Source organism: Tiliqua scincoides, chromosome 5 (genome assembly GCF_035046505.1).
Source record: "Tiliqua scincoides isolate rTilSci1 chromosome 5, rTilSci1.hap2, whole genome shotgun sequence".
Lineage (NCBI taxonomy): Eukaryota > Metazoa > Chordata > Lepidosauria > Squamata > Scincidae > Tiliqua > Tiliqua scincoides.
The window spans coordinates 30,828,278-30,854,688 of NC_089825.1; the positions used below are offsets into that span (position 1 = coordinate 30,828,278).

Here is a 26,411-nt window from a genome sequence, read left to right on the forward strand (position 1 = left end):
TGGACTTTCAGGAGGCGTTTGACACGGTCCCTCACCAAAGACTACTGAAAAAACTCCACAGTCAGGGAATTAGAGAACAGGTCCTCTCGTGGATTGAGAACTGGTTGGAGGCCAGGAAGCAGAGAGTGGGTGTCAATGGGCAATTCTCACAATGGAGAGAAGTGAAAAGCGGTGTGCCCCAAGGATCTGTCCTGGGACCGGTGCTTTTCAACCTTTTCATAAATGACCTGGAGACAGGGTTGAGCAGTGAAGTGGCTAAGTTTGCAGACGACACCAAACTTTTCCGCGTGGTGAAGACCAGAAGTGATTGTGAGGAGCTCCAGAAGGATCTCTCCAGACTGGCAGAATGGGCAGCAAAATGGCAGATGCACTTCAATGTCAGTAAGTGTAAAGTCATGCACATTGGGGCAAAAAATCAAAACTTTAGATATAGGCTGATGGGTTCTGAGCTGTCTGTGACAGATCAGGAGAGAGATCTTGGGGTGGTGGTGGACAGGTCGATGAAAGTGTCGACCCAATGTGCGGCGGCAGTGAAGAAGGCCAATTCTATGCTTGGGATCATTAGGAAGGGTATTGAGAACAAAACGGCTAGTATTATAATGCCGTTGTACAAATCTATGGTAAGGCCACACCTGGAGTATTGTGTCCAGTTCTGGTGGCTGCATCTCAAAAAAACCATAGTGGAAATGGAAAAGGTGCAAAAGAGAGCGACTAAGTTGATTACTGGGCTGGGGCACCTTCCTTATGAGGAAAGGCTACGGCGTTTGGGCCTCTTCAGCCTAGAAAAGAGACGCCTGAGGGGGGACATGATTGAGACATACAAAATTATGCAGGGGGTGGACAGAGTGGATAGGGAGATGCTCTTTACACTCTCACATAATACCAGAACCAGGGGACATCCACTAAAATTGAGTGTTGGGCGGGTTAGGACAGACAAAAGAAAATATTTCTTTACTCAGCGTGTGGTCGGTCTGTGGAACTCCTTGCCACAGGATGTGGTGATGGCGTCTAGCCTAGACGCCTTTAAAAGGGGATTGGACAAGTTTCTGGAGGAAAAATCCATTATGGGGTACAAGCCATGATGTGTATGCGCAACCTCCTGATTTTAGAAATGGGTTATGTCAGAATGCCAGATGCAAGGGAGGGCACCAGGATGAGGTCTCTTGTTATCTGGTGTGCTCCCTGGGGCATTTGGTGGGCCGCTGTGAGATACAGGAAGCTGGACTAGATGGGCCTATGGCCTGATCCAGTGGGGCTGTTCTTATGTTCTTATGTTCTTAACTACAAAGTGGGCTTCCTGGAGAGATATTGCCATTGCTCCTGTATTACCTACTATGACTACCAGACTTCCCTTAATCTATGTTAAGCAGAGGACTACCTTAATCAGACCTCCGCTGTGTATAGTGCTCTCTCCTGCCAGCCAGAAATCTTTTCCTGCCCTTTTCTCTTTCTGCTATATCACTTACTATGCTTGAATTTCCTGTCATTAGTTTACCTTTTATGGCATTTTCCTCATTACTCCCCGTTTTTATTCCCAGCACAGGAGAACTATGAACATTTATTTTTCCCTACTTGATTTCCCTTTTGATTACATACCCGCTCTTCCATTGTTCTGGAAAGAATACAGTAACTAAATTCAGCAGGGAGGATGCTGCCAACCTAATCTCTGGGTACAAGGCAGAAATAAAAAACAATTGAATGCTGAGTTGTTATTTCCAGCTTTGAAATCAAAAGGGGGGAAAGCCTCCTACTTACTAAGACCACAATGATTCTGGATTAAATAAATAAGAATGCCTTATGAATGAACAATGCAAGAATGTTCAGCAATAGACCATTAACAGTATGTGAAGCAGGGGAGGGCCCCACACTCCAGAAGATTTGGGGCTTTATATTCTGCAGCTATCTGGGGAACTATTCAAGGTGGTTTATTCACTTATTGCTGACAATATTGTGCCTTAATTGTCCTTTATTTAGCATCCCACACGACCTGAGCACTTATAAAACATCATTTCATTTCCTACCAGTTATTCTTTGTTGCACTGAGTACAGTCAACAAATTTGATGCTTCAAGAGAGAGTATTTGGACACTGATTTTAAATCTTAAAAACACACACATAACACACAAACCTATCAACTCTACCTCCTGGGGCAACAGCCTGGTAATTTCAGCGCAGGATGCAGCATCACTATGCACAGGTCAAGAAGCACAACTGTGCCACCCAACTCATGCATCTTTCACCGCCCACGGGGCATGCACCATGCTGGAGAATGTAGACTGGCAGCAGCTCTCCAGGGTCTCTCTCTCAGTCCTATTATCGTAGATTCATTAATCTGGAATGTCAGGGACTAGTTTAGTCCCATATTCATGCAAAGTATGTACTTTACCACAGAGAGATGATCCTCCCACAGCTATAGAAAATACTGCCACATTACGAGGACAGCAAAAACATTAAAGGGGCTACATTTGCAGTAAGACCATTATCAGTATCAAAACAGTTGGAATAACCTACAAATGTAGGAGCAAAACAAAGAGTGTACGCTGACCATTTTAAATTGGCTGGCTTACTGCAATTAAGAAACAGATTGTACGTGAACCAGTTTTCTGCATGAGGGTGGATGCATATTCAGTTGAAAACCTGCCACGTGCAGGAAGCGACCAAGCAAAACAGTTCAAATACCTGAGTTGCCTTTACATGAGTCTACAGCATTTTTGTGTTCCATTGGCCCCTGCTACAAGTGATTAAAAAGGTGATCATGCACGGTCTGCTTCCTTTTATAATACCCTATCCTCAAAAAGGACATAGTGGAAATAGAAAAGGTGCAAAAGAGAGAGACTAAGATGATTACTGGGCTGGGGCACCTTCCTTACGAGGAAAGGCTATGGCATTTGGGCCTCTTCAGCCTAGAAAAGAGGTGCCTGAGGGGGGACATGATTGAGACATACAAAATTATGCAGGGGAAGGATAAAGTGGATAGAGAGCTCTTTACACTCTCACGTAACACCAGAACCAGGGGACATCCACTTAAATTGAGGGTTGGGAGGGTTAGGTCAGACAAAAGAAAATATTTCTTTACTCAGCGTATGGACAGTCTGTGGAACTCCTTGCCGCAGCCAGTGCCGCAGGATGTGGTGACGGTATCTGGCCTGGATGCCTTTAAAAGGGGATTGGACAAGTTTCTGGAGGAAAAATCCATTATGGGTTACAAGCCATGATGTGTATGTGCAACCTCCTGATTTTAGAAATGGGCTATGTCAGAATGCCAGATGCAAGGGAGGGCACCAGGATGCAGGTCTCTTGTTATCTAGTGTGCTCCCTGGGGCATTTGGTGGGCCGCTGTGAGATACAGGAAGCTGGACTAGATGGGCCTATGGCCTGATCCAGTGGGGCTGTTCTTATGTTCTCAAAGTGGTCTCCCATAAAATTACAAGAACCGGCATACTGGGGAAGAAGTAGAGCATGGACACCCATGTCCATAATCATATGTGAGCAAGGCCAGTTCAGAAGCATCATCCAGTTCACCCATTTTCTACCAAATAATGTGGGTTATGATGCTCAGCTGGAAGTACAAACTGCAAGGGAAGATATTCTGAATGGATATCGGGACTGTAAGGGTGATTCAGCAGTGGAAGAGATTGCCAAAGGAGGTGGTGGACTCTCCCTCACTGGAGCTCTTCAAGCAGAGGCTTGACAAGCACCTGCTGGAGATGCTGTAGGAGGATTTCCTGCTACAGACGGGGGTTGGACTAGATGACCTTTTAGGTCCCTTCCAACTCTATGATTCTATGAAAAGCAGGACAGAAAAAATTGAATGAATGAATAAATTAAACGGGATGTCAATCACTGCCTGGCCACCTAGCTGATGGCCAATGAAATGCATGAGGCAAGGCTGGAGTGATGCATAGGACAATATGGGTTGTGTTTATCTACACCAGGACTCTCCAGACCCTGTCCTGTGGGTCAGATCCAGTGCCTTGCCTTTTCCCTCCTCCGCATGAACAGTGTTTACCGTTCCATCCTTCCCAGCAATTGATCTCTCCCAAACTGAGTTCCAGGGTTCTGGGTTCCACAAAAAGCGCTTCTGGGTTCTGCTGCTCCAGCAGCCACTGTGCCCGGATTTCTCGGCCAGCACAGCAGGTTGGAGCTCTGTATGGGGGAGACTGGGAGCAAAGAAGGACAGCTGCCTGGTGGAACAATAAGCGCCAGTCACGTTGGGAACACCTTTCCTGTTCATACCTTTCTGGTAGATACTACCTGAAAGAAAGGAACAGATAAACAGAGGTGGCAGCTCTATTTTTCTTATAGCCTCTATAGGTAGATGGTTCTGCTTCAAGGCATGAAGACACTGCAGTACCTTTAGGCCTGTGATGTCATGTGAGCATGTTATTGAGGGAGGTTTTTGAAAGCCTATTTGTATTTATTCAGTGACAAATGTCACGGCACTCACTAAGCGATAACCATGAGTAATGATTTGGACTGTTTGCCATCATTCATACTGTATATTGTTAAGCAGCTCTTAGAACCTCTGAGTATAATGGGTTGTTATAACCAAACAGCAAAACAGAAAAACCTCTTGTTATTCATTTACCATTCAAGAAGAGACTGAACAGCCACTTTAAAAAAATACTTTCCAGTTATACCAGATACAAGTGAAATTAATCCAGCAAAAGATCAACAGCGGACAAGGATGCAACATTTTAACATGCCTAACTGGGCAGAAGAGTGAAGGCTAGCACTTAAGGCTGTGTTGCTTTCATTTAAGCAAGTGATCCCTTCCCTGTGGTTCCAAATCTTGTAACCCTCTTTTACTAAACTCCATATAGTTTTGCGGTTTTCATCTGCCTGGTAACAGTTCATTGAGGAGGGGCGAGTTACCATGTTTCCTCAGGCCATCCCTGTTTTGGTTTACTGCTGAGTTTTTAGAGAACCCTCCAGGATTTTGATACTTCCTGTTCACCTGGAAGTGGGGTTTTTCTGTAGCTCACTCTCTCCCAAGCATTGGATAGTGGCAGTTACTCATTACCAGCTTTCCCCAGTTTGCCTAGTAAAGGAGAGAGAAGTAGAGCAAGGAATTGTGTTCTAAATGCTACCCACTAGGACCTACACATGTAGTCTACTGGCCTTCCCTTCAATACCCAGAAAACTGAGTTTATGACACTACAGGAATTCAGTATTTTCATCTTGAGTGGAAAAGCTTCCATGCTGCCAGTTTAAAATATGCTGTTATAACTGCATTATGCAAATAGAAAAGAAAAAAATAGCATTATATGTAAAAGTTAATTGAATATATACCAAATCATGCATAAGAAAATTGGATTGCAAAATTAGGACATACTATAGTGAAGATTTTCCAATGAGCTTCTTCACTTCCATTTTCAAGAATTCTAGGTGCAACTGAATTCTCTCTCTCTCTCTCTCTCACACACACACACACACACACACACACACACACTTGATATATATCAAAGTGCAACTTGTACACTTTTATTGTATGGTGAACATTACTGAATACAACATTTCAGCTCTCACAGGAGACTCCAGTCATGCTGTACTAACTGCATAACAGATACTTTGATTTACGTGTTCCACAGTCTCTTTACTACACATTGGTGCACAGATTCATCTAGAGAATTTACTCATGTGGCATTTTCCCAACAGAATCATTTCTCCTCTTATATTCCAAAACATTGCTGTCTCTGTGTAAGTATGTTCTATGTATTGCTCACTATTCTGTGTAAAGAAGGAATGCCAGCACACTCTTCCTGAACATGTTGCCAAAGTTGACCCCTTATATGAGCTCTGATTTTATGAGCTTTGATTAACTCACGGAACATTGCATAATGGATTACTGTAGGGTACATGAGACTGCCTTTGTACATATGTATCTTCTTTTTTCCACAGAACGTTTTTGCTCAAAGGACTCCGGGAAGTGCCTATGTGAAAGGTTTCACAAAGTTAACCCCATCAGAAAATCCAATTTTCTGCTGCCACCACTTAGTTTATGGTCTGGGAGTGAGCATGCCAGTTATGCTCCTGGAAGTTCCTGTTGCTGGATGGCACCATTTGATTTTCACCCACAATGTTCCAGTGTTTGGGCAGAAAGCATTGCCCTCACTCTGATTTGGCTTCATAATGATATCGTATCACCATGTGGTACTGTCATGAAGCCAAAGTAGATATGGCAATGTGCCCTGCCTTCACTTGGAAGCTTTTTAGGTTTGGGGGGAAAAAAGCAACCATCAGCAACTGAGAGGATGAACACTACTTCAAAGCTGGCTTTTCTCAGCAATTCCACACCCCACATCATTGGAATGCTCCCAATTATGCATTGTAGAAACAGAATGGAATAGTGCAGATAGGGAGGAACATTGTGGCTCCACACTAATAATAATTCTTAGTATTTGTATAGCACTTTCTGAGTAAAACACACTGGAAAAACCCAATATTCCAATAAAAAAGAGAAGCTTCCGAAAACTTAATCTCTGCCCACCCTGCACTACAGCATAGCACTGTGGGGCTTCTGAATGCTTTTTTCAAGATCTGTCTGCTTAATAACAAATATAGTGAAAAAAAGAGGATTACCTCAAGGCCACGGTTTTCCCAGTCCTGTGAGTGCACATGACCTGCCTTGTCTGGTATCCAATTTGTATGTCCCAATATTTGTTCTCCTGTCTGTTCTGTCTGTTACGGTTCCTCTTTTTCTTGATAAGCTCGCGGGCCTCTGGATCCCTTATTGCTTTCTCTTTCTCCTTTTCTTTTTCTTTGTTCTTCCCACGCTTCCTCGCTTGCCTTATATGCCGCGAGTGGGACATCAAACACGTACTCCATGGCCCCACATTAAGGCTGTACATGCTTTCTTCAGTAGTACATGGGGAAGAGCTGCAAGCCTCAAATTCAGTCAGGTTAGGACACGCAGAGCCCCCATAAAGAGGTGGGGCCATAATGTGGCGGGAACGATGTTTCAGCCCATTCCCGCAGCTCTTGGAGCACTCTGACCACGCCGAGAACTCTGACACAATGCAGTCCTGCCGGCAAGGAATGAGGCACCCCTGTTCCAGCTGAGGCTTTGGCTCAAAGTACTCACATATACTATCCTCTGCTACCACCCCGTTTGATTTCTGGACACAAATTACATCCCTTTTCTGAATCCCTTCTTCCCCTCTGACGCATTCCACTGGTTTTTCAACACTCCTCGAAAGAACTGGCTGGCACTGATTCCAGTTGCCCAGCTGCCAGTCGTACAGTTCCTTATGCCAGTCGCAAACCCTGAAGCAGTTCTGCTGGTTGTCAGGCCTCTCTGCCTGCCTGCAGTTTGTGAGCAGGGTGGTCCATCCTTCCACGTGGGCACACCAGATTGCTCGAGTTTGGATGCCTCCTGGACCACATTCATCTCCCATACACCTGCCCCAGGGACCTAGAAAAACAAGGAGAAAAAGTGAAGACTGAAATATCTGTCATCCCAATAATTACAGCTTCCTCGTTTAAGACATGAAACAGAACTTAGTATTTTCCAGAAACTCTAATGATTAGTGGGGAAAGTTCTGGATGTAACTTCTTACATGTTACAGAGCCCAATCTGTCCATCTTTGATGCAATGGTGCCAAAATGGTTACTGCTGCATCCTGAAGGGGGGGGGGGGAGAGAAATTGCAGAGAGCTCCTCTGAGTAATGGAACAATCGTTCTCTTACCTGGGGGTAAGCCTCAGCTGTATGGTCTACTCAGTCCTGCACAAACTAAATAGCTGAAGTATGCCCATGTGGACCCATGGATTAGGATCAGGTCTAGGAAGAGGGATAGGATATAGCAGCTGAAACCACCCCTTTCTGGGACTTGATCTGCCCCTCCCCTGCCCCTCCCTCCCAGTTTCGCCCCCTCCCCACTCACATTCTGACATCCCCACCTCCTCCCGTCTCTCCCACTGACTTACCTGACCTGGCCAGCAGTGGGAGAGCTGACAACAAGGGCAGAAAGGCTCTGGCCTTCTCACCAATATTCCCAGCAGTGTGCTGAGCGCACTGTTAGAGCACCTTTTATAACAGCACTGACTGCTTTATGGCAGTCACCACCAGCGGAAGAGGTGCAACAACAATGGCCGGTTAGTATAGGATTGTGTTGTTAGTCTACTTAACAGCCTACATAATAGCACACAACCACAGTGCTGCCCATCTGCTTTCTCATCTTTCTGAGATTACAGTTGTGTTTTCTTCTGTGTTAGATAAATAAAACATTTGCCCTCCTGGAATACATCTGGGATTGATCATGTTAGAATGACATTATTTTCTGAAGGCAGAGGGTTTCTAACAGCACCATAGTGAGTATTTCAGCTGTTAAGTATCCCTTCTATGGGTGGTATTTTGCACAAATTCCTCCATCATTTTACCCCTCCCTTTGCAATCTACCCATTTTTGGCAAAACAGCAAGGAAAGAAGCAGTTAGAATTTGATAGGACAAAGTGAGTGACAGTGTAGCTGGCCATACAGGGGAAAGAATCCGTACTTTCTATTGACTGGAGGTTGTGAGAGCCAGGAGGAGGAGATTAGTAAGACATGAGGTTTTAATTCTTTAAAAAAAAACTGTATTTGACAGAGAAAAATTTTGCAGTTTACTACAAGATTATCTTTAATGCCTATATTTTAAGAAGCTGTGAGTAGGTGCATGCACAGGGGCGTGCAAGAGGACTCAGAGTCCTGTTTTTCACTAAAATTTATAACATAAGAACAACCCCACTGGATCAGACCATAGGCCCATCTAGTCCAGCTTCCTGTATCTCACAGCAGCCCACCAAATACCCCAGATACAGAGATATTACAGATGGGAATTTGGTTGAAAATGAATGGGAAAGGGATTAAATGAGAAGAGAACACAAATGAAGGACCAACTGAAGGAGGTTCCAAGGTATGCAAAGGGGAGTTCGTATGTACTCGTAATTGGATGAACTGGGCAGAAATGCATGGGCACAATGGGGGGGAAAAAGAGAGAGAGACACAGGAAGGAAAACAGGACATATAAAAGTCAGACCATCATGAAGTCAGATCATTGACCCATCTAGCCCAGTATTATCTACACTGACTGGCAACCACTCTCCAGGATTTCAGACAGAGGTCTTTCCAGGTCATACCTGGAGATTTACCACTCAGCTATAGGCCCCTCCTTCCCCCCCACCCCCCAGACAACAGATGGTCAGGGGCAACAGAAAGTGTTAGCAAGTATACAGCTCACATTGCCATATGCAACAAATGCCCCGATAGCCTATATCTGGGACATGGTAGTGAAGCTATGAATCAGGATCTGCAGGGCTTGAGAGATGCAAACAGAAGCTGGGGCAAACAGCCTTCCTTCATATGTGTAAAAGGTTGACCTCAATTTTGCATCTTTGTAAGGAGATCTAGGAACTTTTCCTGGATCCTGCAGGCTGATAATCTTCCAATGAATACTATAACATCTTTGGGTCTGGCAAATCAGAGATTCTAACAAATTAAGCCAAGGTTTAATTAGAGGGTCTTCTGGTATCCAAGGATGAGGGTACGGCTTTGATCGTAACCCTGCCTGTGTACCCAGTCAATAAAAACACAACTAAGGCTTTACAATTGACTGGTCTGAGCAACACTGATCTAAATGTCCATCAAAAGCATACTTATGCAGAATGTGGCACGCTCAAACATGGGGATTTCCTGTGCTTCTTAAATTTGAGAAAACAATCACACAGATTTATACGGGATTGCTTGGATTGAATAACGATGCAGAATCTGCAATGGGTTTCCTTGATGTGTTTCCAAAGAATGGTTCAGTTGATTGCTAGTCATTGAAGCAATGCCATCTCAGATCTGGCTTCTGGCTATGTTTAAAAGAGACAGTCTGATTTTTGCATATTCATTACATTAAAACTACTTGCGATGCTTTCAGCGGAATTCTTTTAGTTGAAAACGTCCATGGGCATTGGCAAAATACAATTTGCATTGTCTGAGGAACTCTTTAGTGATGTTTGAACCACATTGCACAACTGTGCAGGAAATCACTCTCAGATATGATTCAATTTCTGTCTACATAGTCAAGATACTACCCAAAATACCAGGCAAAATAAGCCTTACAACCATGGTTCTTAACCTTTTTTTCGTTTTCATTTTCCAGTCAGGTCTACAGAACAAGTGTCTCCTGTTACAACAGGGAGCCCCATCCAACTGCTAGCTCTTAAATATTTTTAAAAACATTCACTGGTCTTCAGTAACTGTGCGGGATGTTGACAAAACAGATTTTAATACAAATGTAAAGTGCAGATTGCACTGCGCTTCACTGCGGCTTTGATGGACTCTGCCGGAGCACACTACAGAAGGAAGACTGCAGTCAAGTATTTTGCTCACAGAATCTAAAACCTTAAGCATCCCATCCTTGATAGCAATGCCAGCTGGCAGAGATAGATTCAGCACATGAAAACTCCTGGGCTGTTTTTGGTAGATTAAGTTTGAATTAGCGTTTCCAAGATTTAGTTAGATAGCAGCAAAATAAATGTATGTTTTAAGCACAAATGCATTTCAGCAAGATTACCCTAGTTTATCTCTAACCAACCTTCCACAAATGACATGATCCATGCTGTATTTATTTTACTCCAAGTGTATTTACATTATGTACAGAGAGATTGCAAATGCGCAGGGTGGGGAAAATGTCTGCAAGGAGTTTTACATAAGAACCCTATCCACATTTAGAGGATAGAAAAAAATGCATCAAATCACCATGTAATGCAATATAATCACAGCTGAACACAAAGCAAACTCCTTCACCTGCAATACTGCGAGCTTCTGTCTTATCACATCATGACACCTTGCATATGTTGTGTCTGTTCAATTAAGCAGACCTCCTTGAACAGATCAGACTGTTGCTGGTCTACTCTAGATGAAGGGCTACTGCTTTTGTGTTCCAGAGTCTGGAAGCAATAAGCAGATTGAATAATGTTGATGACCTAAAACTTGTCAGCCCCAAAACCAATCTCTTCCTGCAACTGCAAATGGTAAGTAAATAAAATTACATTATTATAGCATGAAGCGAGACCTGAAGCAATGTAAATGAGAAAAAAAACACTTTCAAGCGTTGAACTGGAAAAAGGTGATAAACGACAGCACAGTTTGGCTGTGTCTTGATGGCACAGCTTTGATTGCTTTGATGACACTTTAAGTCTAAGCAAGGGGTTTCCAGGTGTATGTTTCTAATATGCCTATAAAAGGTACTACAAACACAGCACATGATAACTTGGGAGGATTTCATAAAGCATTTACAACCCAATCTTATGAGTTGTTGAGCACAGGCGGGAGTCCACAGGATCCAGACTGAGGAATCAAGAAGCACAAAGAAGACAAAAAGTGACCTCTTGATGCGACTACACCTGAAAGCATCTCTTTTTGCCAGGATCCAGCCTACAGAGATTAACAGCCCAATCCTATTGCACTCTTACACTGGCAGCAGAAATAAAAGTCATGAGTTGTGCACTACCAGAGCACCTATGGGAAGAGCAAAGCCTTTCCCCATGCAATGGAGAATCACTGCAGACCTGCCAACTCAGGCAGAATGATGGGGGAGGTGGGACAGGGTATGGGGAGGGCAGAACAGAGGTGGAATGAATAGAAAGGTAACTGGAGTGGACCAGGTCCAGGAAGGGGGCAGGTTTGGCAGCAGTGGTCATCAAATTCAAACTCCCTTCCCGGATCCAATCCATCAGCTTGGGTCCTCATGGACGTGTGCCAGCAATTTTGCAAGCATACGTCCAAGTAAACCTGTCTGCACCTTGGAGGCTTTCTCATGGGTAAGAGTACAATCGTTTAATATGTTTGATAGTTTTAAAATGGTTTGTTTTCCTTTTTTTTTTTTTTTTAAAGAGTCTTTTATAGTTACCTTCATCAGCAGCCTTCAAAGGCAGGAGCAGACAGATACAATGCTTTCAGTGTGCAATGCTTTGAGTGAAAGTGCACAAAAAAATAAAACTACCTAACAGCATAAATATAATCAATGGTATCCATTGGCCTATAAGAAAATACACAGTGGAGTTAGTTTGAAACCTCTTGTTGCTTTATTGTCTGAATTGACAAATGAGCAAACTAATATGGGAAGCGTTAGTATTTCAGGCCATCAAGCTCTGTGTATAAATAATGCTTTTTACATGAGAGGAGGAGATAAAGAGGATTTGGCAGAGATTATGAATTAACCTCAAATGCAGAATAACTCAAAAATATTACTTATGAAAAGGCTTTTTATTTTAATCGCAAGCAGGCAATACTGATGCACACTGTATGCAACTGAGTTAAAGCTTGAAGCTCTAAGTACTGAATAAAGGAAGTGACTTAACCTGGACCATACGACTGCAATGTTAGTCACTTCCTTTATCCCACACTTCAGAATAAGTCCCACTTAGCTCAGTGAGATTTATGTCTCTCAGCAGACTTGCATAGGATCAGGCTGTGAATAATTGACGGTTGGAAGTGAGAACCTGATTTAACATTAAAGCAAATCGCTGAAAAATATAACTGGCAAAATTCATTTCCTGCAACAAATTAAGAGTTGCTATAAAGATGAAAGGCCCAGTCCTGAAGCCGGCAATGCTTAGGGCTCCAGTGGTGCCAAAATGGTGACCACCGGATCCTGTGAGAGCCGCAGCTACCACCAGGGTCTCCTCAGGGGTGGGGCTGTTTGCTCCCTTCCCCCAGGCAGAGAGCAGCAGCTGGCAATGGGTCTTCATGGCTCTGCATCCGTGTCTGAACAGGTGCAGAGTCAAGGAGGCCCATGTCAGACTGCCCAGCTCACTGGGGAGGGGGGTTTCAGAATGCAGTGGCAGACGCTGCCACAATCTCTGCCCCTGCGGCAGGCCTGATCCTCCCTACTTCCTGCTCACTTCTGCCCTCCCCCCACTCTTCCCTTGTCTTCCCCATGCCTTCCCCCCCCCCACCCCAAACAGCCACACTGCTGCCCAGCAGTCTCGCTTACCTCGGGAGGCAGCACACCATCTTCTTCATGGTGCTGAGGCTCAGCTCGACTGGCGCGGCGGTCACTCACTGTCGGACGCAGTGAATGTGCTTTACACATTCACGATGCCCGGAGTCAGCCCAAGTCTTCAGAATTGGACTGGACCCGAGTCCAGCCCCAAAAGGCAGGTAGTGCATTACAGGCCCATATCCTATACAGTGGTGCCTCGCAAGACGAAATTCGTTCCGTGAGTCGTTTTGTTTTGCGAAATTTTCGTCTTGCGAGTGCGATTTAAAACAAACCAAAAAAAAAAAAAGGAAACAAATTCGTCTTGCGAAGCATGGCCATAGAAAAATTCGCCTTGCGAGTCACCAAAAAAATCACAAAACGCTTTCGTCTTGCGAGTTTTTCGTTGCGCAAGGCATTCGTCTTGCGAGGCACCACTGTACATGCTTACTTGAAGACAGTGGGACTTACTTCTGAGTAAACACATACAGGATTTTGCTGTAACTCACGGCCCAATTCTATCTAGGCTTGGGTCAGTATGCACAGGGTTTTACAACTGTGGAACAAAGTTTATATTTTCATTTCCATTGATTACACAGGCCAACACACATTTTGCTTCCTTAAACGTTACACCAATTCCTGGGTATATTTGGGGTGCCGATTCCAAAAATGGCATCCGTTTTGCCCTATCACATCTAGTTTTGGAGATATAGTATAGCCTCATTAGTGAATGGTTCAAAAAGCTTCCTCATGAGCACCCCAAATTCATATCAAACCACCATAAAGTTTGGGAAAAACTTTTCTGACCCTCAATTTTGTAGGCCTGTTATTTAAGTGTGACAACTTCATATATTACTAAGCGCAAGAACCCTTTCCAATGCCCTACCCCAGCATTATATTCTTAGAGCAGTATTTGGCCATCAGAGCTTCCCTCAACAGAGATGAGATGGTGGAGCAGGAGCTGGAATAAGTCTTGAGCACACTACTCTTAAACATTTGGGGTGCCCTTGACGCAGCGCCAGCCTGAACAAAACAAAAATCCCATAGGAATTTCAGTTCTATTGCTATTTTTCTGTTACAGCCACTGCCCGCTGAGTGAGCTAGTGCTCACAGTATGACTCCCAGGTCATTGTTTTACAAAGGCTCCTTCTAGAGATAGCTCCACTAATGCACTCCATCAGCTACAGACCCCAAAAGACCTATATCCTGGCTCCCTCTGACATAAAACAAAATTACCCATTCCTTGCAAAGGCATTGATCTCAGCAGAGACTACCAGGGTAGCATGTGCAAAGTACTGAAGAATAAGATCCATTATAAGCAGAACACAAATGCACTGGGGGGGGAGGGGAGGTAGTGAATTGGTTAGGAGAAAAACCAACTTTCTAGCACTAGAAAGTCCTCCTAGCTTATTCTGCAAACCATTTCAGACTTCCAGAGATGTAGCTGGGCTATTCTGTTGCAGCAAAAATAACAAAGAGTTTTACAAAACTTTTAAGACTAAGGCTGCAAATCCTAACCTTTCCTGGGAGCAAGTCCCATTGAACACAATAGGACTTACTTCTGAGTAGACCTGGTTAGAATTATGCCCTGAGCCATTTAGTTCAGCATAAGTTTTGTGCCCAACAGTTCAGTTCATCAGATGAATGTTGCCATCCTCATTTCATGGGCAGATATACCCTGACTGGAAATTTAGCTAAAAGGGGCAGAGGAGTTGAAAAAAATGTATAGATGCAGTGCTCCCTCTCCTCCAGTTTTAAGATGGTGCACTGGCACCATCGTGTCAAACAATATTTAACAGATAAGAGGATTGTAGTCACTATTCCTTCTAAGGGGTCAGCACTGCTGCACTTAGGATGCTGCTGTGGTAGCCCACTGCCATTTTTGGATGCATATATCATTGCTGTGACATCACAAGGCACCGCTGAAATTCCAGGAACGTCAAGATCCGAGCTGCACAGGGCTCAGTTTTCCAGGACTTCAAGTTTGCAGGACACACATTTGCAGCTGAAAGGGAACAGTGATGATGACAGTGTTTGTGTATTCCTACATTTCTAAAGGATAGTATAATAGCATTAAAGAAAAAGAACAAACTATCCAAAATCAAGGTACTAGACTACAATTTGTGCTGCAAACAGCATAATAATTTTATACAGGGATGATATTCTACACAAAGTGTTCATGCACTGACACTTTAGGCTGTGAGTCTACCAGCATATAAATGGGAAACAAATTCCTTTCAACACAGTGTGGTTTACTTCCATGTAACAAATTTAGGGTCAGAGTTTTGCAAAGGCTGAACAAAGAACTTTTGAGTTTTCTCCTGTTGATTTTTATTAGACTAATAAACACATCGTCTCACATACAGGCAAACATTCTGAATGCACACAACAACAAACAATACACAAAAACACTTATTTACATGCAGCTGGATGGTCCTTGCAGTTTGCAAACAATTGTCTATTCTTGATGGGATTGCATCCTCCTAAAGACTAGAAATACACTTTATACCACTACATCAGTGGTTCTCAAACGGGGCGTCATGACGCCCCAGTCAGAGAACCCTGGCCTCTGCCCCCTTAAGATGTGGGGAGAGGGGAAGGCAGCAATGCAATCCACTGGATTGTGTCACTTTAGAGGGGCACAGAGTCTTGCTGCCACTTACAGAGCCTGCAGCAGCCTCCTGGGGCTGCGGGGAGCTTCTGTGCCAGTTGCAGGCTCCAATAACACAGGCCTACAAAACTGAGGGTCAGAAAAGTTTCTCCCAAATTTTATGGTGGTTTGATATGAATTTGGGGTGCCAATTCCAAAAATGGCGTCCGTTTTTTTGGAGATTTAGTATAGCCTCATTAGTGAATGGTTCAAGCAGCTTCCTCATGAGGAAGCCGTGGTGCAGGCTTCCTCATGAGGAAGCTGCTTGAACCATTCACTAAAGAGGCTATGCCGTATCTCCAAAACTAGATGTGATAGGGCAAAATGGATGCCATTTTTGGAATCGGCACCCCAAATATACCCAGGAATTGATGTGTTTAAGGAAGTAAAATGTGTGTTTGCCTGAGTAAGTGGCAGCAAGCCCCTGTATGGAGGCACAATCCAGGGGCACAATCCAGGGGATTGTTTCACTGCTTTCCCCCCGCCCCACACCCACTTATTGTGGCTCAAACTCTCCCTGAGAGTTTGAGACCTGCTGCACTACATTATATACTATAATCGCAATAGCTCCATCTTCTCTGCACAATAGTACTGGGAAGACATGATCTGCAGCTGAAGACTAATGGGCGGTGGAGGTTTGCTTAACCCTTACCTGTCCACCACTGTCCCTCTACAACCTTCCTTGCAGTGTCATGGTCTGGTTTTGTTTTGTGCAATCATATACACATAGGTCTTTTTTTACAATCATGTGTAGATCAATCACTATATCATCAACTAGTGCCTCAATTAAGGGGTCAGCTGTTTTATCCATTTTTCCATTATTGTTGCCTTAGGCAACTGCCTACTATTGCTTTAATACAGGAATTGGCTACCTTATTCATTGCATGAGTGTAGAATGAAAGAAAATTGCTAACATTGGATTTGCTTTCAGAAGGATGAATTAAGGAAAGGCACAAAGAGCTGTTCTTCCTTGGATGATAGCTTGCGACATAATGGAACACAAAGATATGAAAAGACAAAGTGGAAGAAGAACTTGCTTTGCTAGGAATAGTTAGGACTATGATTACTCAGCACTGAGATGCTGGCACAATGAAACCCTACCTGTATGTAGGCCCTTACAGAGTTGGGTGAGGGCCAACTGGGTAAGGGCTGAGTATGAGGACAGTCAGGGAAAACCAATAGTAGGGAAAAAAAAAATCCTATTGCTAAAATGACATTAAAAAAAAAAAAAGAGTACAGAAATGGCAAGCAAGATCAGGGAAGAGGGAGAAGTTTACCATCAGCTCCAAAGAGTAAAATTCTGATGTACCACCTTCTTGAGCCTGTCATTATACCTGCTACAAACTTGAGTTGGCCTCTTGATTTCTATGCAAGTTGGGTGTGTGAGTATGTTTACAGGGATAGTTTCAATTGCTTTCCTAGCCTGGTGCTATTTTAGATTGCAAAAACAGTAAGAAACAGACTTAACTACCCCACCTCAATCAATTATACCAACTGCTGCACAAAACTTTAGAAAAGCAATTCACTGCAACCACAAGTGTAGTTACTACTGTCTGCTGATAGAGATCCCTTATGCACTTTGACATCCACACAGAAGAAACAGGTAGAGTCTTAGTATATAAGATCACTATGGTGTAGCATGGCAGCTAAAGAGACTGAACTGTGAATCAGAACTTCCCCAGTTCTGATCTCACCTTTATCATGATCTCACAAAGTGGCCTTACAGGGGTCAGTCAGTTTGGACACTGGCTGAGAGTCCATGCCCATCAGACAGTAAACATGGCCAAGATGACCCATGAACTCTCAGAAAGCACCCAATCAGGAGGGGGGTGGGGGTGTCATGGGGCACCCAGTGTAGGACACTGACCAAGATCCCCAGTGACCTGGCACTGAGACTTGTGACGATTATCAAGATAAGGCATCTGAAGCATTTTGCACACTCAGAGCCCAATCCTCTGCATGTCTACACAGAAGTACTAGTCCATGAGGCTTACTCCCAAGTGTGAATAGGACTGCAGCCTCAAAGAGCTATCATTTATGTGGCAACATAAATTTTTTATAATATATTTATCCTGCCCTTTGGTTAAAAAACTTCCAGAGCAACTTACAAAATTATCACAAATCAGCTATAGGTAAATCAAGCATAAAAACAGTAATGATACAAACTCAGCAACATAAAAAACAACCAGCACATAGTGTTAGTTGTTCCAGAGAAACAAAAGCACACAGTGTGTAGTTCATCCTAAAATAGCCTGTGCAGCTCTAGGACCCATCTGGCAGTCTAGGCATTACTGAAGGTTAAACATTTAGAAAGAACTGTATTCAGTGACTCTGCTGGGAGTCAGCTTATGAAGACTGTACCGCCCTCAAGTATAGAGGGACCTGGGAGAAGTCAGGATATTCAGGGTGGTTGGATTAAAAGGGTAGTTGGTGCAGCACAAAAATTGTATCACATGGAGATGCATGAAGGTCACGGACCTGCAGAGAGGCTAAAAGTTTTTTTCGAGAAGCATGGAAAGGTCCAGTTTAAATAATACCAGGCAGCCTCTGATAGATGAATGTCAAGTTGCAGAATGAAAATGAGAAGATGGCGAAGACATCCCTGGTGGACAACAGAAGCACACATCAGTAGAACAAGCTGTAATATGCCAGGCACATAAATGACGCAGAAGTACAAGCCTTCCATCTACTTTTCAACCCTTGCTGTAAACTTCACCTATTCTACAAAAAGAACCTCGCCTATTCTATTTACATTCAATACTAAGCCTCAACCAATGCACTTTCAACTTGCAAATTCCGGTTCTCCCCCTTGACAGGCAGGGTACATCATGTCATTTTCTCTTTCTCTTCTGTAAAGCCATGCTAAAACAGAGCCATATAAAGGGAAGGGCATCACTGTGCAATGGAGAATAGATTTACATTAATGACATGAGTTTGCTGCCACAACAAAAGAAAATATCTCATATTATTAGCATGGAAAGCATGCAGTGATTTCCAAGAGCTTTGTGTAAGTATGGCTTTATTCAAATCCATAAATAACTAGATAAAGAATTAGCTTAATAAAATTTGAATCACACTGCTTCTTTTCTTTGTCTGATGAGCCAAGATTATAATAATATTCATAATCAGACTCAGCTGGCGTAAGTATTACTTTGTCTAACCTTTGATAGCAAGCAAAAACATTCATTTCAATGCAGTGGAAGAACATCCTATTGAAGATTATCTCTTCGCTGTACAATCTATAAGATATATGAATACAGTTAGAGGCACTCTGTCTCATATTGTGCACAGCCGGTATGCCTAAACTAGAGTAGTCAAATCCGCTTCATATAGCCGGCTGAACAGTGTTAATGGTGTCTGCTGAGGGACACAAGTGACATCATTAAGCAGGGAGTGATGTCATTAAGCAGACAGCCAGGAATAAACACTTTGTTCTCAGTTAGGAACTCATTGGCTGCAAATAACAGAAGAGAAAATATGCAAACCTTGAACATATTTTTGAGATATGGAAGCACACAGCCACCTTTTCAGCAGCGCTGCTTTCGCTGAGGCATCACGTCGCAGCTCGGCAGCTGAGAGGTTCTCTGTGAAGTTTTGGCAGAAGTGGTGCTGCTGAATGGGCAGTCTAACTGATAATTGGGTTCACCTCAGCAGTGTCTCCATCCCACACCCCTCCTGGTCTGCTCCTTCACAGTGTCTTCAGTCCTTCTGAGGCCTCCCATGTTCCATTGTCTGAGGCCTCACCTGTGTCTTCTGAGCCCTCCTTCTGCCTCCTTAGAGCCTCGGCAGAAGCAGCGCTGCTTGGGAGAGCCCAATTAGAAGGGGGGCCAGATAAAAAGCTTCCGGGGGTGCATCCGTCCTGAGGGATTTGGATTTTTTTAATTTCATGTTTCAATTTCTATAAATATGTTTTAAAACTATTGAAACCCACTCCAAGAGTTTGGAATGAAATGATCTAGCTCTTTACATGAAGTAAAAAAAAAATCAACATAAAAATAAGTAGCAAGGAAAGAAAACACTCTAATGGTAGCATTTACTTATTTTTATTGCAGTTTTAATGGAGAGCTGCTATAGGGGGTGGTCTTGATCAGTTCGTAGTTTAATTTACCACCCACATCACACCACTTGGGGGGGTATTCAGAATGGAATCCTCCTATACAGTCTGATATGGTACGGTACACGAAAGAGTGTCCCCACCAGATGAGCTAGACGTTTCTTGCTGACATTCCATTTTCACGTGATATCCCAGGAACTCTCCGAGTAACTTATTGCAATTTCCTTAAGTGGATTCTAAATGATACTGGCATGTCCTAATCTAGCAATAATATAATCAAGCTACAACCCAAGAAGAAATGCAATGCTCTTTCTCTCAGTCATCACCCATTATATAAAAGCCAGCTGCCAACACTGTGCCCCATTTTTCCAAAATTTCAACACATCCTAAAGTTATCAAGCAACAGAACCCAGGACATGGCAATGCAGATAGGTTGATTTTGCTTACCAGGGACCAGGATCAAATTTGGACATCACCAAATGAAATCCCCAGGTCCACTCCTTTACTTATTCCTATTTAGCTGCCATTTATTCCTATGGGGAAAAGCAATGTGCACTTGAGGACAACATATCAAAGTGTTCAAAGCCATCCGTAAGGACACTATAGGAGGGAACAACTTCCTCCTTTTCCTTCTGAAGGTAGAGCATTCTTATGCTGAAATCAAACCACTGGTCCACCTAGGACGGTATCATATACAATGAATGACAACCGCTTGCCAGTGTTTCAGAGGTTTTCCCAACCATCTCTGGAGATGCCAGAGACTGAGCTTGAGATCTTTTGCAAGCAAAAGCTGTGCTTACCACTGAACTGCCATCCTTCTCTAAGGATGTTGGGGATGGGTCAGTATGTTTCCAATGCTTCCAACTGAAAAATGTAAAACGCTCTAGGACAGGGCTTTCCAAACCCTGCCCAAGGGCCAGATCCAGGTTTCAGGGAAAGACCTCTGCTCTGTGAGCAGAGCTTACTGTTCCAACTCCATGCCACATGTATTCTCAGTAGATCTGGGCACTGGGATGCTCTGGGCAGTCGCATCTGCCCGGAGGTCCTGTTGCACAGACTTCTGGGATGCTGGGCAACAGACGCAACTGCCCAGAGAGTCCTGGTGCCCGGATCTACCAAGACATACGTAACGTGGAGACAGAAAGGTAAGCTCTGGTCCAAACAGAGACAGTTTTTTTGACAGATAGCAGTCGTGAGTTTGGCGACCCCTGCTCTAGGACAAAGGTAAAGGAGGGGAAGGCATGGAACAGTTCCTGGATAAGGAATGGGAAAGCATTCCTCACTTTCGCAAGTTCTAGAGGTCATGTTAAGTTAGGGGCAACAGGAGCATGGCCAGGTTTGGAAAAGCAGGTCTGACCAAACATGACAGACTTCCTACTACTTTGGAATAAAAGTGAATAGGGTGATGTGACTGAACTTTTACCCAGGCTTTAAAATGATATGATCCATAGACGCAGAAATTTAAATTCCATTAGTGTCTTTTCTGCTTGACAATCAAAATTTCTGAGTACTGGAAAATTCATCTCCAGGTTTCTCAAGCAAATCTCAAGGGCAGTATTCCTAAGTATAGTTATCAAGAACCTTCCAGTGAACTCAGTGTGACTTACTTATTTATCATTTATTTAGTGAATCTATAGTATGCTTTCCAACCACTATTCTCAATGATGGTTGAATGATCATGTTTAGCACAGGGCTGATCATTAAATACCTGGGGGGGGAGGCACTGCTGCATTATTTAACATGCCATAAAAGTGACATGTTAGTGATGAAATCCATCTCAGAAGATATCACATACTAATCAGACTTTTTGTTTTCTCAAACATTTGCTTCAGGCCAATGACAATCACTTGGACAACTGAGGCATATCGATAAATTAGCTTTGTGGAACTCTATATTTTAATCCTGCATCAGTTTTCATTTTCTCATGTATCATAAAATCCAGTCGAAGCTAACGTTCTCAATATGCTGAAGAAGCCCTACGTGTATACTGCTATAAGGTAGTGTTTCTCAAACTGAGGGTTGGGACTCACTAGGTGGGTCGCAATTCAATTCCAGATGGGTCCCCATTCATTTCATTTTTAATGTTTCAGACTTATGCTACCATGGTATGAGACTGCTTTTGGGGAAATGTTACAGACCTGTACTTTAACAGGCTACTATGCGTATGCTTTTAACAATGATAGTCAATGGGACTTACTCCCGGGTAAATGTGGATAGGATTGTTAAAAATTTTCCTGTTTGATAATGCCACTTCCGGTCCAGACTTCACTTCCAATGGGTCCTGACAGATTATCATTCTAAAATTGGGTCCCAGTGCTAAAAGTTTGAGAATCCCTGCTATAAGCAATTTACACTGATTTGCTAAATCCACTGGGTAAGGTTCTTGTTGGCACTCTTAATTTCAAAACATGAAATATTTATCCACTAGAAGAGATATACAGCTCCTGAATAGGAAATATAATAATTGATTACCAACGACATAGCAGGGGGAAAAAGGATACAGCACTGTGATTAATATGCCCTGTCTGCACTCAATTAGGATCAAGAGGTGAAAGTGACAAATGCAACACTAAGGCAAATAGCCCATATTGGCTAAAGTAGCTTCTTCCGCAGTACGGCACAATAAATACTTTATGGCCGCTAATTTATCTAGCTCGACTGGATATAAATGGCTGGATTTTTAACTTTACAGGACAGCAGAAGAACAAATCTGACTGTGCCATCTTGACAACCATACCCCGTCCTCTGAGGAGGCAACTGAGAAAACCAACAACAAAATGAGGGAGAATTCTACATTCCTCACAGCTCCCTACATAGGGCAAAAGGTGGGATTTTGCCCTCAATACATAAAATGAAAAGCGTTGCCCTTTAAAAAAAAAAAAAGACAAAAGCTAGACCAGTGGCCATTTAGAGGCTGTCTGCTTCTCAAGGTATTAGAAATGCCACTCGGTGTTTCAATTCTCCTACAGGCAAGAAGGTTAACTCATTACCAGGGAAAACTCTAAGAGGTCAAGTCCTCCAAAATCAATAATGAATTGGGTTAAAGATAAGTTTCAGAAGAAACAAGTTCAATTAAAACAGCCCTCACCATGGATAATGAGTAGAGAGGTAAGGTTAGCATAGGACAAAGAATTCAGGACCCCTTGGCAAAGAGGGGAACTGAAGATTCGTATCAGTTTGAATTGTAGTGAAAACCTTCTTCTGGACAAGAGAGACTACCAAAACAAAGAGAAAAAAAGGTCACCTTGTTTCACTGCCTAGCAGGGTGGAAAAAAGGCTTTAAAAATATTACCCAGACTTTTAAAAATAAACACAAAAACAGTCTGACATCAGCAGGTGGAAATATGCCATGATATGTGTTCTCCAGTAGGTGCAAAGACATTTATATTTAGAGAAGAACATAGCGGGAGTGATATTTAATTACTTAGAAGCCAGTCCAATAAGAGATACTCAATTGTCACCTTCAAAAGAGGGCAGAATTTCTACCGTACAGTTCAGCTACTGGAGGCCTCTATGCCAAATCTGGTCCCCCGAGGGATGCTGATTGCCTCTCCACCCACACTGTCAACCTAGTAGGAAAAGAGGCATTGGGACAGGAAGGTTTGCAAAGCTGACACTGCTGGGTTATAGAAGCAGTGGGAGTAGAATGAGAGCTGGGAGCCAGGAATCTGGAGACAGGGACAGCAGATACTGTTTTCCCCCAAAGAAAAGTCCCAGATTAATTTGGACATTTTCAGTTATCTGCTGTTTCAAATCGTGCGCCATCCTGAGTAACATGGTGAAAGCTACCCGCTCTGTTGCCCTCATGACTCATCTCTGTTTGTCCTCTGTACCCACTTTACTTATTTCCAGTTAGCGTCTAGCATTCTCACTGTCCACATTCATCGCCACATTATTGCAGTGTTGTGAAAATATCATAGGTATGCAAGTAAATGAAAAATGACATATATAGGGTTTGTTACTATCTGCAGTCTTGGAACCTGTCCCCTGTGAATAAGGGGAGATGATTATATACAGCAGCCTCGGTCCAAAATACCCCCCAAAAATATTCCTCCTAAAATTCCACTTGTTCCTTAGATCTACATGAGAATTCTGGTTTGGTTTGGTTTTGTGAGGTGAAGTTTGTGGAAACAGAACAAAGCTTTTTCAGTAGTGGCTTCAACCCTGTGTAATAAACTACCATACTAGTCCCACCAAAGCCAAATCCTGCAAGACGTTTTTGTGAGTATTCCGCTAATTAATAAGAGCTGAACTCTGAATCTACTGTTTCACACATTTATGGGCTTTACAGCAGTTTAATATACGTACCATTTTATTATACTTTACTATAATTAGTATGTTATTGTGCGTTCCTAAGGGCTGGTTTTTTTTTGCTGTTGTTTTTTTCCAGAAGGGGTTTTATAACAAATAGAATATAATTCCAGGAATCATCCACATTCACAAATTCATTGCATAGACACTGCTGTGTTTTGGCCTGTAATAAATCACAGGATTTGTTCTTTGAAGTTCTATTTTAAAAGCCTAGAACACTGTGCCAAGACAGGAGGTCTTGCAAGAATAAAACTGACTTCATGCCAGCTGCCAGATTTTCTGAGCATTTTGCAAGATGATGTTGCTCTCAACTAAGAAAAAATGTTTCAAAATATTAGCAGAACCCCCATGCCAATATCTGTTAAGAAAACAATTATGTGTCATATCACAAAGCTAGCTGTGAAAAGCGCTAGCTGGAACAATCTGCATTTCCACCTTACATTCAAATTAAAGGATAAACTAATCATCATCTTAACTAATTCAAATCAAAGGATAAACTAATCATCATGGTATAGATACACACTATTAAAACCAAAGCATGTATTTGTACAAGTTCAGCTATTTTCAAAATGGAAACAATATCCAATACCTGTAAATGGCAGAACCTCCACAGTCTGTGTAGAGTGTAATCAAATACCTGGTTGAAGGTATTTCAGTGCACCTGGCTTATTCTTAAGAGCATGACAGCACAATCCTAATGTCCTCTTCAGCCAGTGTAGCAGCCGAGAGTGTTGCACATGTGCCTTAAGGCACATCTGCAACAACTTGAGAGTCAGCAGCTCTGGCAGGAAGACCTTTGCCACCACACCAGCATTGCATCCAAACCCCACGGCCACTGGTGCAAGCAGGTATGGCACTGAATGGTGCAGAGGCATGAGAAGGGTGGTGAGAAGGTGGGAAGAGGGCGTTTCTGGGGAGAGAGGATGGGAGTGGATCTTCTGGCATATCCTAACTCCATTTCTGGCCATCACAGCTTTACATGGGGTTTCCCAGATTTGCGCCAGCTAAATAGCTGGCATGGATCTGAGAAGACCCATAGGGCAGGCTGGGGCTCGACACAGGGTAAGAGGAAAAATATTCTGTTGCCCTGAGGAGACCTCCAGCCACCTCTTACCTGTGTTGGATACAGCGCAGGCCATGCAGCCTGGCTGTCCTGGCGCAGGTTAGAATTGGGCTGCCCCAAGCATATTGAATCAGATCATTGGTCCATCTAGTTCTGTACTGATAGTGCTGACTGGGAGACGCAGTTATCTGCTGACTGGGAGACGCTCTTCAAGGATTCAGACATAAATTTTTCTCTACCCAACCTGGAGATGCTGGGGGTTCAAGACACAGATTCAAGGCACTGAGCTACAGCCCCCACCCAGAAGCTGTCTTAATTATGTTGCTCTAAGGATAGGCTAAAATTTTGACCTCTGTTTGAAAGAGAGCAACAAACCAATCAGATCTCCCTCTGCAAAAGGGGAGTAACTTTTGTTATTCTGTATTGATAAGTAAAGTTCTCTCATGGCAAATAATTATCACTGATCAACAGCTTTATTTAATAGAGTTGGAGTAAAAATCTCTGGTTATGACGGTTAAAACTGCATGCGACTGATTTGTAGTATAAAACATCAAGAAAGAAGATATTTAAAGTGAAAGCAGGGATCATTCACACAAATTAGGGTTCAATTTCAAAACAGATGAGAGGGCTACTTTCCATTTTCAGAGTAATGAAAAGAGCAATAACAAAACCTTATGGGAGGACAGCTCAGGCAGTGATTCCATTATTCCCCTAATGACTTTTAAAACCTTGGCTTCAGTCACCAGTCCAGCTGTGCTAACAGACTCCTTTATTGGCAATGATGTACATAATTCCCTTGGGGGGAAAAAAATTAAGCTCCAGGTGTGTCAGCATTCATTCAATGGCTAAGCACAGATCATCTCAATGACCAGTTACCTGCACACCATATGCAAATATTTTCAGTAATACAGAAAATCAAAATGTACACAAAATGATGGCGGAATAAACAAAAAATCAGTACGGAAAGTTAGCCAGTCCATCAAGAAAAAAATTACTGTAATGAAAATAAATTATTAAACAACCCCTCTCTTGTCCTTGCCAATAAACTAGTTTGCTTCTTTGTCTTTATTGCTCTGTTTTTGTCCTATTTCTCTTTGCTACTCTCTCTTCTACTTAATTTTCCTTCTTGTTACTGGTGGCCACCCCTGCCCCTCCCTCCTTCTCCCAAGAGGTCTACATCAAATGGGGTGGGGTAGGACATGCTTGGGGTTTTCTCTGCTCAAGGGAAGTGTGCTGCATGAAGGGCTTATCACATCATGTTCAACATTGAACATCTCAAAACAAAGAGTACAGTGCAACATTCACCTTTACTCTTCCTACCCGTAGGCAGTGGCTCCTGGAGGGGGGGGGCAGAGGGCACCTGCCCCACTGGATGACACACA

The 26,411-nt window shown here is 43.1% G+C and overlaps 1 protein-coding gene across 1 annotated transcript in view; it reads right to left on the reverse strand.

The window, feature by feature from the left end:
- The window catches only part of THSD7A (thrombospondin type 1 domain containing 7A), a 251,866-nt gene that overhangs the window by 141,321 nt on the left and 84,134 nt on the right, over window positions 1–26,411 (reverse strand). Inside the window, exon 2 of the mRNA XM_066628571.1 lies at window positions 6,582–7,413. Coding sequence (XP_066484668.1) covers window positions 6,582–7,413 — 832 coding nt within the window. The remainder of the gene's footprint in view (window positions 1–6,581; window positions 7,414–26,411) is intronic.